The sequence below is a fragment of the Parasteatoda tepidariorum genome, chromosome 6 (assembly GCF_982258835.1).
Source record: "Parasteatoda tepidariorum strain Cologne lab strain chromosome 6, Ptep-v5.0, whole genome shotgun sequence".
Lineage (NCBI taxonomy): Eukaryota > Metazoa > Arthropoda > Arachnida > Araneae > Theridiidae > Parasteatoda > Parasteatoda tepidariorum.
In genome coordinates this window covers 72,837,238-72,851,674 of record NC_141760.1, presented here as the reverse complement: position 1 = coordinate 72,851,674, position 14,437 = coordinate 72,837,238, and the positions used below count along the sequence as shown (strand labels likewise).

Below are 14,437 nucleotides of genomic sequence, written 5' to 3'. Positions count from 1 at the left end.
TGCCCAACACAACACACAACTTTCGTTCAACACAACAGTATGCAAACTTTTAGCGCAACTTGGAAGTAGAATCATCGTGTGATGTGCCAAACGAAGTTGAAGCAACTTTTTTCCTCCTCTTCGAAAAAGTTTGCCCAACATTTCGCACAACAACGCTTTTGACCAATCAGGTGAGAGCAGTCCACAACATTTCTTTCAAGAGAAAACAAGATGGCCAACTTGTGATGGTCTTCGGTGTTGATGTCAGATATTTGTTATTTCAGGTGAGTGTCAATACTTTATGTTTAATGTTACCCCAGACCCATTACAAAAATTGAGAAATTTTGTCCTGATTGCCTTGGCAACAAAGGACCCCTTTCTTCCATCCTTAGCCAGAGAAATTAAAGGTTTTGTATCATTTCTCCAGCTGCCTTGGAGAATTTTCTTTTGGGCTAGGTCTTCTCAATCTAAGCTGGGTATCGGAGAATACAGCTCAAGGCATCTTGACCTCAAAAAATTGTGCAGTGAGCATGCAGCCCAAACAATTTGTTTTGCCTTAGCAGGACCTGTCAAAATCGGAGTTTGAAAAATGCGAAATCGAGATGCCAAACGCATTCTCCGATACCCTTCGAGCTCTAGACAGCCTATAGTTGAATATCCTGCACGTTAAATCCAGGAATTTCCCCGGATACGGCCGGCTTAAGAAGATACTCCTCCAAGGGAAAGGCGTCGTCTGCCACAATCACAAAAGGAGCAGGTTCCTCTGTGTCTGGGAGAAACTGCCACCCTGGAAGGTTTAGGTTTTTTTGCTCAATATTATTTTTCAGAGTACTTTTGTGGAAAACTCCACCGTCACTAACTCTTCCATTGGTACCAATGTCCACGTAAATAAATTTCAAATTGGCATCCACCAAGGCTAGAAGTACGATACTATTAAAATGTTTATAGTTATAATAAAGTGATCCAGAATTTGGCGGAGGAACAACGCTGATGTGTTTCCCATCAAGCGGTTGGGAAAATTCCACTATCTATAAAACTCGTCAGAAATTTTTAGCCACTCTTCCAATTTATCTGGAGCCTTAATTTCCTCTTTTAACACAGAGAAAATAGCCGTGCAAACAGCTGGAATTATTCCAGATATAGTGTTTTGTGCCACCCTAAACTGGAAAGCTAGAGAACTTTGAGTCTCCCCTAAGAAAAAAACATTGGAATTAACAATATCAATATTTTTATATAGCACACAAATATTTTGCTGTATGAAAGCAAAGGGTTGTGAAGTGTTTAACAAAATTATAATTGATAGCAAAATTTTAATAAATAAAAATGTTTTTTTTTTCAGTCAAATACACCAGTACTTATATCGATTATATAAGCTGGTGGCTCAATTTTTTAAAAAAACTCATAACCAAATTAACAAACTCAAATAAGTCATATCTTGAACATTTTAAGGTGAATCCCATCAATGTTGATTAAATAAATATTTTCGGTTACAATTCACTTGCTCATACAAATGATTTAAAATAGATTAATAATTGGCATTAAATATATATTTACTTTCTCATTGGATTCAAATCATAAAATCCCTGACTGTGTAACCGCTACAAGATACCAGAAACACATAAAAAATATTAAAGAATTTCAATTTTCAAACCATTTTTTTATAAACATGAAAGAAAAAAAAAAGGTCAACCATAGGATTAATAATGGTACTATGAGTCCTATCATTGCTATTGATTTCCAATTAAAACCAAACCTTACAAATTGGTCATATTTACCTGTTGCTAGGTATCTCAGGGTAATTGCTAACCTTTCCCCAGCTGGTATAGCTTCATGCATGCATGTATTTGTTTTATTTATCATTGGTTCGACTTTCTTCAGCAAATACTGAAAGCTATCGGTATCCATTCGTAAATACCTCCTGGAGCTTTCCTGATCCTAAAATAAAAGTAAAATAATTTAGAATAAAAACCCAAAAGAGCCCATCTTCTAAATTAAATTTTTCCTACCACTATCTAGCAGGCACCAAAAAAAAATTTAATGCAAATAATATTTTGCTGAAAACATTTGGTAAAAAGTAAACATTTATAAATTTAAGCTATTAATTTCACAAATATATAAATAAAAAAATTGGACAAGAAATTAAAGTAATTCTCGAAACCACTTTCTTCCCTTTTAGTTATTGCAAAGACATATACTTTATTTATATAACAATAGACTATCTATAACTCCCTACAACAGCAGCAGTGCTCAATGTTTTTTACTCTTGTGACCTAAAAACAAATTAGATTTAAGCAAATATCCTACAAAACATTGTCCAAAATCAATAATCAATACACATAATTTTGTTACTAATAATTACAACCCCCCTCCCAAAAAAAAAATCAATATGGTTACTACGCTACTCCCATCACCATCATCAGCCTGTTAGCAATGGCCACTTTTTAGTTATAAAAAATTACAAAATACAGATACAAAAATATTTAAAACATAACTAATAAATATTTCCTTTTCTATTTTATTGAACTTCTGAAACATTTCAATATCAATATAAATAATTTGTTTTGTCGGAAAATCAACAGTTAATAATTTTCTTATTATGATTTAAAAACGAAGACAACATTACAATACTTAAAAATTTTATCGCGAAATTTGTTTACTGTAATAAAATATATAAGCAAAATACATATAAAAAATCATTATTAATTTGGAATAGTACATAGTTATTATTGATCGTTCAATATTCAGAATGATACAAATAAAATTCATGAATAATTATAACTAAATGCAAACAAAAGCTCATTAAAATTATTTTCAATTCAAGTATAAAAAAGGTTTAATTCAGATTTCAAAATGAACATTTTGTATTCCGTTTACTATACAACACTTAACTAAGTGAATTTGCTAATCAATAACACGTAGTTATAAAATTGAGAAACAAAGATTTTTAATAATTTAAAAAAGAAAGCGCTATAATTTAAACAAAAAACATTCTTACTTCAAGAGCCAGTTCTCTCAGCAGATTTTCATAACAACCTAGCCGTTTTCTTCTTAGAAGCCATTCTCTTGCCCAACATTTCTTTCTCTTCTCTTTAATTATCGATCCATAAATTACTAAGGCTGGAATTGATAAATATGCGAGATCCATTGTAAAATAATACACAGAGAACAATCGCCAGGTAAAGAATACTGATTTTCACCTATGAAGAATCATAGATCGACTGTATGGGCGCTAAATTGCCGGGATAGAAGGAAGGTATCGGCGCGTTTACGATAAACATTTTCATGAACTTCGGCAACCCTAGAACAACTTTTTCCGACTTCATCTTCGTTTTTTAATTTCATCTTCTATTGTTTTTATTTTAACTTTCTTTAATAGATTTTGACTTGATACTTTGTAAGGCCAGAAAATTTTAAAAATAAATCTTAAACATTTGTTTTGAAAGGTTTCTAATTTTTGTATTTCGATCTTAGTCTGTTTCCAGGTTTCTGCGCCATATAATAGTACTGCTCTAACAATAGCATTGTAAACAACTATTTTTGTCTTTATTTCAATATTTGACTCTCTCCAAAATTTATGTAATCCCTTAAAACATGTTCTTGCTTTGATTATTCTCTGTCTAATATCTTCACTACTTCCACCTTTTTTTTTATCTACAATAGAACCTAAATAGCTAAATGAATCTATTTCGTGATTTTCGATTTTAATTTTGTCATTTTTCTTTTGATTTATTCTCATTACTTTAGTTTTCTTCTTGTTTATGAATAAACCTACACTATTTGAATATTTGTTGAATTTGTCTGTTTTAAGCTGAAGGTCTGTACATTTGGATGAAATAAGTACGATGTCATCAGCAAAATCAAGGTCTTCTAAAGTAGTTGTGAAATTCCACCTTATTCCTCTTTTTTCATCTTTCAAGCTGTTTCGCACAATCCAGTCTATCACCAGTATAAATAAAAATCCTAATAAAACACTTCCCTGTCTCACGCCAGTTTTTACCAAAAGGAATTCACGAATATCTTTTTCGAAAAATATTTCATCTTTTTGTTTAATTATTATTTTGTAAAAAAAAAATTTTTTTTCATCAAGTTCTTTAATCTTTATGAGTTTTTTGAATATTACATAGTAAGAAAATTTTAGTCATAAAGCATCTTTATAGTAATACCATGCTACTATTCATAAAGCATCTTTATGAACGGTAGCATCTTTACGAAATAACTATCATTGTGGTATACTGATTTTTTTTCACAATCATTTTAAGGCTTCAAAAAAAAAAGCAAATGCTATAGTTTGATTATTCCTAGCATTTTCAATCGGATCATGCAATGCAGTATGCCCTTTAAATTTAAGTATAAAAAATGCACGAAAAATCTTCCAAAAGTTAGCATCGGAGTTGGAGTTCCCCCCCTTCTCGTCATTTGAACGGTACCCATGACAAAAACACTCGAAACGTCGTGTATGTTTTAAGAGTGAATTTTATAGAGTGAAAATAAGATTATTATTTTGTTAAAGAGATGGAGTGATCGAGAAAATAATTTTACGAGAACTGAACGAACAATTTAAAGCTTGCGTCTTGAATTGCAGATGATACTAATTTTTTATAAAATTATTTTTAAAATCTTAATCTTAAATTTCTTTACTTTTTACTGATTTATCCCTTCTCATACGAGAATAAGAGGTGAATAAGAAAGCTTTTCTCCTTAAAAATCACTTGCGCCTCCGAAAAATTCCGCAAGTTTCACTCTCCGACTAAAGGAAGAATTAATCAACTATGTCGCTTAAAAGCGAGGTAAATCGGTTTTCCATTTGAAACTCTTTATCGTCTTTGGCATCATAAAGATTTGGCGAGTAATGATCTACGGGAGCAGGGGCTGTTTTTCAATAGAGATCCTCCGCCCACTCCATCAATCATTCAGATAGGGGAGAAACTTTTTGGCGAGGAAAAAGTATGCATCACAAAACAAGAAGTTCGAAACATAGCATTACAGAAACAAGGCTCTAATAGTTGGATTTGTGAGCGTATAACTGGGTCTGCTTGATATTCCCTTTTCACTTATAGGAGGAATAGGAATCCTGACTGGAAAAAGAAAGTTGCCTCTGCTACAGAAGATTTTTTTCTTGGAAATGCTTCGACTTTCCATGGACAACAAGTGGAAGAAAGAGCGAGATCCATCTTTTCCTCTGATCAAAATGTCAAAGTCTTCTGTTTTGGATTAATAGTGCGTGACCAGATGACACGGTTTGGTTATAATCCTGATCGACTTTATTCTGAAGATGGTAATTTAATTTAATGGAAATAAAATGTCCGCAAGATGAGAAATAAGACTGTAACAACGGCAACAAACTCCTTACTATATCTCTATAGTAGGTAAGTTTTGACAGTTCTGGAACATGCGGATCGAGTGGAGGTGAGGTGTTTCCCTCCTGCTGCTGAGTTGAGTTGTTCACCTCCTGCTTTAGTTTTGGTTTCGGTTTCCAAAATTATTATTTTCCGGTGGCAACACTGAATTTAGTTTTGATTTCGGTTTCCAAAATTTCTAACTTCCGGTGGCAACATCTAATTTAGTTTCGTTTTTTTTTAAAAAGCAGTATATCACCTATTTCTGCCCGCTTGAATTTATTATTTTTAGTTTTGATTTCAGTATTATTTCTTAGCGATGGCAACACACATTAATTTAGATTGGTTATTTATGGGTGGCAACACTCAATCTGTTAACAAAATAAGCAGGCGGCTCAGTTTTGGTTTCCAAACGAAATTATTGCATACTAGTGGCTCCATCTAGTGAGGGAAATAATAACTAATTCTAGATATAAAGGCTTGGTGATACTAGTGGCGCCATCTTGTGAACAAACTATTGACTATTTATTATATTAAAATAGAAAATCATTAAAATATTTAATTAAGAAATTATTTTTATATTTTCACTCGGGATTCGAACCCGTGTCCCCCAGGACAAAATGCCTCCATTGGATACTGATTTGTCAGGCACGCTAACCGGTATCCAATGGACGCATACCGTTCGAAGGAAAACTTATGATTTTAATAAAATAAATTTAAACTCGCAGGCGGTTATGGGTAATTTTTATTTTATAAATTCCGTGTGACTTTTAACGAGGAAACTTTTTATTATACATTTACCTCATTTTAAAACCATTTGTTTGGCGCAGCATGTCCTTCTTTGGACTTTGTGCCATTAAACCCTACATTCAATCAATCAATGGGTAATTTTTATGTTGATCTCAGAATGACCGCACACAACAGCTTATTTCTGCCCATGTTACCTACTGTGCGGATCGAATGTCAAAAGTTTCTAATGACGTCATTTTTTTTTAAAAAAATATTTATATATTTTTGATGGCAGCGAATTCGGAATGGCAATTCTTAAAACTGGTAACGTGTATTTCCAGACTCGTTTCAAATCATGGTGTATCCGGTTAAAACAAGATTGAGGTCTTGGTCTGTGACGTATTTTTTATTAATATTATACTTTTGATGGAGACCAATTAATTTAAGAGTTTTCCGAAAGGCTATCCTTTATATTGGTAACGCATGGTTATTTTAAAACATGTTTCAATACGTCATCACATATCAGATTACAAATAAATTTAATTGTATTAATTAATGGTTTCTTAGAGAATATCTAATAAACTTCATATAAAGAAAAGGACAAATTTTTAAGAAACTGGAATCGATGCCAATGTTTAAATATTTGACTTAATTATGAATACATTTAATTTCATAGAGAGCGATTTCATTATATTTTAATCAAGAAGAATAAAATTAGAAATACTTAACTCTTAAAATGTATAGCAGCATCATTTCTCTAAACTTATTTATTAGATTAGATTAAGCAAAAATCTAATATACCTCACGTTTTTTTTTAATATTTCAAATACTATTATTTTTCTTTTAATAACTAAAGGAGAAAATAAATAATAACACGCACTATCTGTTATCATTACTAAGTGATTTATGCATCACAACACTCCCGTTGTAAGAAGAAGAAAAAATACCTGAAAATCCCGGAAAAATCAATACCGATTTACAATACAATAGCTCCACTATGTGGTATATCACACTGTGTGGTATGTCACTACTTGGAAACCTCTTTCTCAAATAAGTTTTAACCTGACTAACCTCTAACAAGTTTAAAGATTTTCACAAATGCAGTTTCCTTCGTTGTCATAGTGTGTGTGAAGTTATTTTAGCATTTGTTGATGTAGTTTCATATAATTTTTCAGGAGTTTTTCTATTATGCTTGTCATATAGTTATATTTTGATTTTTTATTTCTAAAATTCTTACTTTAAAAAAAAATGGATAAATATCATCATTGTAATGAGTGCAATTATACTTTTACTGTAAGAAGTAATTATTTAAGGCATGTGCGTACTAAACATGGAAATAGCGAATTCAAATGTTTGGACTGTGATAGAACATTCAAAAGAAAAGACATTTTAAAACGTCACTTAAAAACGCATTCAAAACCACAAAAAAGGAAAGGTAGTCCTGTAAGAGAGGAATCTTCATCGAAACGCCCAACATTACAAGAAGCATCGACATCAGCAGCATTCTCATCAGATCCATCCAAAGTAATTAATGAGTCCGTGGTTTAATGCCTACAGAGAAAGAAAAATGGATTCATTTTAAGAACTTTAAGCATATACATAAAATACCATTCGTAATTTATGCTGATTTTGAATGTCTAACCAAACCTATAGCTTCATGTTGTCCAAATTCACAGAGTTCCTACACGGAATTATATCAAAAGCATGAAGCTATAAGTTTTTGCTACTATGTATCATATTTTGGTAAAGAATATAAACCTCCAGTAGTCTCTCGTGGTGCTGATGCCGTACCCGTCTTCATGAGGATGCTATAAGATGAAGCTAAATTAATCGAATCCAAATATAAGAATCCTTTACCAATGTTTCCTTTAACAGATGCTGAATTTGTAGCATATACAATGGCAGAAACTTGTTATATGTGTAACCGACGCTTCACGGAATCTAATTATAAGGTATGTTTATTTTTATAAAGTTATTTAATAATATTTTTTTTGTTAAGATGTACTTCTTTTCTGTGTAAAATTGCGTTTTATATCTAACCAAATAATTTAAGTATTAAATTAGAATTGCGTTTGGGAAATTTTTTTTTTTGAAAAAAAAAAAAAAATAGAGCTATATATTTAATACAGTGTTTAACATGTTTATAAATATGTTTACACATTAGAAAATCATAAAAGTAAATGCTAAATAGAACTTTTTTTAAAAAAAAAAAAAAAAAAAAAAATATTTTTCGACTAATTCTATTCTTTTAAATTAAATTTTTTTTTTCATACAATTTCTTTATTTTTGTAAAAGGGTAAGTGTACATGATTTTAAGTGATCTCATTATAATTAAAGAATGGACTATGATATTTATAGTCTATAAGCATGTTTACATAAATAGCAACAGCATTAATTTTATTGCACAAACTCGAATTATTATTATTATTATATATATATATATATATATATGGTTTCATTTACATTTAGAAATTAAAGAAAAGGCTATGATATTTCTTTTTAGTTGACCGATTAAATATTTTATATTTTAGGTAAAAGACCACTGCCACCTGACGCAAAGATTTAGGGGACCTAGTTGTAACGAATGTAATCTTAAAGCAACGGTACCTGATTTTATACCAATTATATTTCATAATTTATCAGGTTATGATAGTCACCTTTTTGTTAGTGAGTTAGGCTCTGATGATGGGGATATTTCTATCATTCCCGAAAACACCGAGAAATATATCTCAATTTCTGAAAAGACGCAAGGAAAAATAACTCTTAGATTTTTAGATTCGTTTCGTTTTATGTCAAGTAGTTTGGATTCTTTAGTAAAAAATCTTGCAGAAACTCCCGATAAATTTAAACATATCAAAAGTCATTTTCCTTTAGAAAAGGTTCCTTTACTTTTACGCAAAGTTATATACCCATACGATTTCATTAACAATTCGGAATGCTTTAATATTGAAACTTTACCCCCTAAACAAGATTTTTATAGTAAACTAAATGAGTGTCACATTAGTGATGAAGAATATCAACATGCTCAACAAATATGGGAAAGCTTCAGTATTAGAAATTTGGGGGAATATTCCGACCTATATGTCAAGACTGACGTTTTGCTATTAGCAGGCATATTTGATAATTTTAGAAATGTCTGTCATGATACATATGGTTTAGACCCCACGTGGTACTACACTGCCCCAGGCCTTTCGTGGGATTCAATGTTGAGAAAGACTAAAGTGGAAATAGAGCTTTTAACCGACTGCGATATGCTTCTTTTTATTGAAAAAGGTGTAAGAGGAGGTATATCACAATGTTCACATCGATATGCCATAGCAAACAATAAATTTTTATCTGATCAATACGATAAAAATCTATCAAGTAATTATTTACTTTATATCGATGCCAACAATCTCTACGGGTGGGCCCAATCCCAATATATCCCTTTAAAGGGATATAAATGGGTAAACAATAAAACGATAGAAGAAATTTTAAAAATTCCCGACGATAACACGATTGGATATATTCTTGAAGTGGACTTCATGTACCCTTTCGATCTCCATGATGATCATTTGGACTTACCCCTTGCGCCTGAAACTTGTATACCTCCTGGTTGTAAAGAAAAGCGTCTCTTAACTACTTTGAATGACAAAGAAAAATATGTCTTGCATTACCGAAATCTAAAACAATTTGTTAAATTCGGTTTAGTTATAAAAACAATTCACCGCGTTTTGGAATTTGAGCAATCACCTTGGCTTAAGGAATATATTGATTTAAACACTCAACTCCGTCAATCAGCGACAAATGATTTCCAAAAAATTTTTTATAAACTAATGAATAACGCAGTCTTTGGTAAGACAATGTAAAATATTCGCAAACGTGTTGATGTAAAACTTTCCAATAATTCAAAAAACGCAGAGAAATGGATTACGAGATCAAACTTTCAGGATAGAACAATTTTTTCTGAAAATCTAATTGCTCTACATATGAGAAAAACAGTTCTCAAATTTACGAAACCAATAACAATTGGTATGGCAATTTTAGATCTTTCTAAAACTTTAATGTACGAGTTTCACTATGGTTATATGAGGCAGAAATATACAAATTCCTTACAACTGTTGTATACTGACACGGACAGTTTTATATATAATATTCAAACTGAGGATATATATAAGGATATGCTCGAAGAAATAGATCGATTCGACACATCTGAATATCCTGCAGATAATGTTTACAAAATTCCCCTTATTAACAAGAAGGTATTAGGTAAAATGAAAGACGAGACAAAAGGGAAAGTTATGACTGAGTTTATCGGACTAAGATCAAAAATCTACGCTTACAAAGTCGGAGGTGAGGTAACAAAAAAATTAAAAGGGGTTAAGCGATCCGCAGTTGAAAATAAAATTAATTTCGAAGATTATAATAAAATGTCTTTTTGAAAACAAAGAGCAGTTAGTAAAAATGAATTGTATCCGTTCAAAGAAGCATAATTTATTCAGTTTATCAATGAATAAACTAGCCTTATCCCCGCATGATCAAAAACGTCACGTTAATGAAGATAAAATCAGTACTGTTGCTTTGGGTCATCACTGCCTTCTGTAAGTCACTTTTTTTGTATATACTACAGTCATTTGAATGATGTTTTTGTACATACTACAGTCATTGAAAGTAACATTGTTTTGTTTTCTTTCTTTCTTAAAAAAATAATAAAAAAATTATTGTTTAAATAATTTTGTGTGTAAATTAAATTCACTTCATCGAACATAACTCTTGAACAGACTTGCTACATATTAATTATTTCAACTAAATACAAGTCTTATAAATTTTTCCTTAGCTGTTGAACGTAATTCCTTATATTATTTTAAAAGTAAGATCTCTGTTTTTTATTTATTTTTTTTATTTCATTCTTTCTTCCAGTTTTTATTTTTCAAATGATTATTGGTATTAGTTTCATTGATATTCACTTATTTCACAATTAATAATCAAATGTGTTTACGATGAATACGTTAAGATTAAGATCTCCGTTCACGATGATCGTGGCAGGTCCAACAGGGTGTGGTAAAACACATTTTGTAAAGGATCTAATAAATCACAGAATGATTAAACCGTTTCCAAAAAATATAATCTGGTGTTATGGTGTTTTTCAAAAACTTTATACTGAAATGCATGGGGTTACATTCAATGAAGGAATCCCTTCCAATCTAAATAAAATGACTGATACTTTAATTATCATCGATGATTTAATGAGTGAGCTAGGTAATGATTCGAAATTAACTAAAATGTTTACAAAAGGTTCTCATCATCAAAATCTTTCAATTGTTTTCATAGTTCAAAATATTTTTCATTAAGGAAAAGAAATGAGGGAAATTTCTTTAAACTCACATTACTTAGTAATATTTAAAAATCCAAGAGATCGATCTCAAATAGCTCATTTAGGTAGACAATTATATCCATCAAAATCGAAATTTTTTCTAGAAAGTTTTGAAGATGCAACATCTAAACCATATTCCTATTTATTACTAGATTTAAAAAGTGATACGGATGAGTCATTACGCATGCGTACAGGTTTGTTTCCAGGAGATACTTATTACGTGTATCAACCGCGATAATTTCATTTTAGTTAATGATATCAATCACTCAACATGTCTGCTGTCGTTATAGATTTCGAGGGGTTTCAATTACCTTCAGGGGGCTATATCGTGAAGGAACTTGCTTTTCAGGCCGTAAATAGTAATTCCTTCGTCGGTAATTTTCATTTTCTTCCCCCTGTTCTTTCGAAGATCTTACTTATCATCAAAAATTTCAATATAAATGGGTAACAAAACATATACATTTAATAGAATGGGATGAAGGAGAACTACCATATCACCAACTACACACCGTTGTGAATTTTTTGTCTAATATATTCACTCAGATTTATGTTAAAGGATTAGAGAAAAAGAGATTTATAGAATTTTTGATTGGAAGATTTTGTAAAAATTTAGAAAATGTAGTCTGTCCAAAAACTGATCAAATAGGTATAAATTTAAACTCTTGTTCCGTGCACACTTCTAATTTTAAGAGGTGCGCGCTCAATAAGGTGAATACTTTTGCTAGATTCTTAGAGAACGATAAATAGACTCGAATAGTAATTACATCATTCATTTGATTACAAGATGTCAGTGTGTACTGAACAAACTTTACAGCTCTTAAAACTAATTTCTAAAACTAAAAATTCTAAGTCGCTTTTGAAAAAGTGTTCAAAGAGTGAGATAAAAACTTTTTGTGAATGTGTATTAAACGTGTTGTCTGGATACATTATCCTAACAAAAGTTCAAAAAAGTCGATTATACGCTTTTAAAGAAAGCTTGCGAAAACTTTCAAATAAAAAGATACCCCTATATAAGAAAAAGAAAATTATTATTCAAAAGGGGGAAGGATTATTATCTATTTTATTACCAGCTGCTATATCAATTATTAGTTCTTTATCATCGCTGATGATACTCATAGCTACAAGATCCCAGATATTTGTTCCGTCTTTACTGCTGAATCTGTTGCCATCCTTTTGGCATTGCGGCTGATTTCTTCACGCTCCGAACGAAAGTATTTGATATACTCCGATAGTAAGAGCGTTTTGAGCCAGTTAGAAAATTTTCGCAGCGATACTCATCCAATCTTATGCTTCATTAATCATTTTTTAATCGCTCGTCACAAGAAGGGATTTGATATTTCATTTTACTGGATACCAAGTCACGTCGGTATACCAGGGAATGAGTTGGCTGATTCTGCTGCACGATCAGCAACTACTGAATTAACAATATCTGTACCATTCTCAGACATTAAACTTCATGTTCGGCAGCTCATCTCGTCCCTTTGGCAACAGCATTGGGACCTTCAAACTCAAAATAAACTCTATAACATCAAACCATATATAGATCCATTACCTGTATTGCGTCTACGTAATGCAGATGTAAAGCTAAATCGTCTCAGAATCGGCCACACTCGACTTACGCATATTCATCTGTTGTTTGGAGAATCTCCTCCCAAATGCGACTCTTGTAATGTTTTACTTACGGTTCATCACATTTTAACCATTTGTCCTTGTTTTAACCGACATCGTCTTACCCTTTTTAACAGCACTATTTTATGTATGAAGGATTTGTTAGGTGAAATTCATCATCCTAACATTTTCGCATTTCTGCGAGTTATTGGCATTTTAAATTGTATATCTGATTTTATTCACTCTTATTTCTTATTTATGAACCGTTTTACTTTAAATGTGTATTTTATAGAATTACGCTATTTATCGATTTTGATGAACTTTTTTAAAAATACGTGTCTTGAGATAAACAATTTTATTAGTCTCATTTAATTTATGACAATGAAATAATTGTGTGTAATTTACCATTAGATCTGACTCAACAAATTGTTTGGCGCAGCATATCCTCCTTTGGATCTTGTGCCATAAAACCTCTACATTCAATCACTATTAGTTCTTTAATTCATGGAGCACAGTAAGAAATTTGTATTAGTTCCGGAAGACAGGGTTCAAGTTCAAGAACACTTATCAGAATTAGATCAACAAATGAAAAATATTTTACAGAATAAGGACTTAACAAATGACGAGAAAGCAGCTCTGTATTTGCAAATATTGCAGAAATATACACATTTTTCAATTTTGAAACCGAATAAACCAGAACCTCAAACGAATGAGCAGGAAATTCCGAATAAAGAGAATCCTATAGTTGCGTCTGCAGAAGAGGATACTTTAAATATCAAAAAAGAAACGGAGGACTTGGAGGAAAAAATTCTAACTGTAGTTCCTCCTCGATTTCAAGAAAAAGCTAAAGATATGTACCAATTTTTAAAAAATAATGAATTTCTCCTATGGAACAATAAAGGGGAGATTATTCATGAAGATAAAGCTGTTCCTGGAAGTAATATAGTAAATCTTATAAATGACTTTTTACGAAATAGAAAATCAGCTCCAGTGGGGAGAAATGTATTTTTAAAAACATTAAATGATGCTCAATTACCAGCACATTTTGATGTAAATAAAAAATTGTATAGTAAAAATAAAATTGTTAAGAAACCTGTAATGTATGCTCGCAGAAATGCCTGGTTGAAACTTTAAAAAAAAAAATATTTATTGAGTTAAACTTTTTGTCTTAGTCATTATCTTCAAAGTTTTCTTTTCAGATAAAAATTTTATATTTAGAAAAAAAATAAAATCTTAAGTAAAATATAAAAATATTTAAAAAAGAAATAATAATAATATTTATAGATTTTGGTTTAATCAAAATCTTTTCGAGAAACTTTTTCTTAGGTTTAATATCCTATCGAATTTTTTTTCTTTGTATATGAAAAATTTTAATCAAAATATTCTTTTTCTTGAATATAATTTCTTAACTAATCATTTTCAAATTTCTTTT

The 14,437-nt window shown here is 30.9% G+C and overlaps 4 protein-coding genes across 4 annotated transcripts; 2 read left to right on the top strand and 2 right to left on the bottom strand.

Annotated features, from left to right (window-relative positions):
- Positions 1-603: 603 nt before the first annotated feature.
- On the bottom strand, positions 604-1,264 carry LOC147808114 (uncharacterized; the record flags this gene model as incomplete). The annotated part of the gene is given in 2 exon segments (XM_087166886.1): positions 604-988; positions 991-1,264. Coding segments are annotated over 2 exon segments (639 nt in total), but the record flags the coding sequence as incomplete, so codon positions are not given.
- A 265-nt stretch (positions 1,265-1,529) lies between these two features.
- Positions 1,530-3,234, bottom strand: LOC147808113 (uncharacterized). The gene is made up of 3 exons (XM_087166885.1): positions 2,975-3,234; positions 1,738-1,914; positions 1,530-1,577 (listed from the first exon to the last, which is right to left on the bottom strand). The coding sequence occupies exons 1-3, from the start codon at positions 3,122-3,124 to the stop codon at positions 1,530-1,532; spliced, it is 375 nt and encodes a 124-aa protein (XP_087023011.1). The 5' UTR covers positions 3,125-3,234.
- A 1,068-nt stretch (positions 3,235-4,302) lies between these two features.
- On the top strand, positions 4,303-9,892 carry LOC122268302 (uncharacterized). The gene is made up of 4 exons (XM_043056233.2): positions 4,303-4,307; positions 5,037-5,254; positions 7,920-7,996; positions 8,576-9,892. Exons 1-4 carry the CDS (start codon positions 4,303-4,305, stop codon positions 9,890-9,892), a joined length of 1,617 nt encoding a protein of 538 aa, XP_042912167.2.
- Positions 9,893-10,943: 1,051 nt separating this feature from the next.
- Positions 10,944-14,236, top strand: LOC147808112 (uncharacterized). The gene is made up of 2 exons (XM_087166599.1): positions 10,944-12,485; positions 13,499-14,236. The coding sequence occupies exon 2, from the start codon at positions 13,510-13,512 to the stop codon at positions 14,137-14,139; it is 630 nt and encodes a 209-aa protein (XP_087022725.1). The 5' UTR covers positions 10,944-12,485; positions 13,499-13,509; the 3' UTR covers positions 14,140-14,236.
- The last annotated feature ends 201 nt before the right edge of the window (positions 14,237-14,437 follow it).

Excerpts from the sequence above, each read along its gene's own strand:
- LOC147808112 (XM_087166599.1), top strand. The coding sequence starts at position 13,510 with ATGGAGCACAGTAAGAAATTTGTATTAGTTCCGGAAGACAGGGTTCAA.
- LOC147808113 (XM_087166885.1), bottom strand. The coding sequence starts at position 3,124 with ATGGATCTCGCATATTTATCAATTCCAGCCTTAGTAATTTATGGATCG. Across the intron at positions 1,915-2,974 it reads TGAGAGAACTGGCTCTTGAA|GATCAGGAAAGCTCCAGGAG; the intron begins GTAAGAATGTTT and ends CTTTTATTTTAG. Across the intron at positions 1,578-1,737 it reads CAGGTAAATATGACCAATTT|CGGTTACACAGTCAGGGATT; the intron begins GTAAGGTTTGGT and ends GGTATCTTGTAG.
- LOC122268302 (XM_043056233.2), top strand. Across the intron at positions 5,255-7,919 it reads TCGACTTTATTCTGAAGATG|ATGCTGAATTTGTAGCATAT; the intron begins GTAATTTAATTT and ends TTCCTTTAACAG. Across the intron at positions 7,997-8,575 it reads TCACGGAATCTAATTATAAG|GTAAAAGACCACTGCCACCT; the intron begins GTATGTTTATTT and ends TTTATATTTTAG.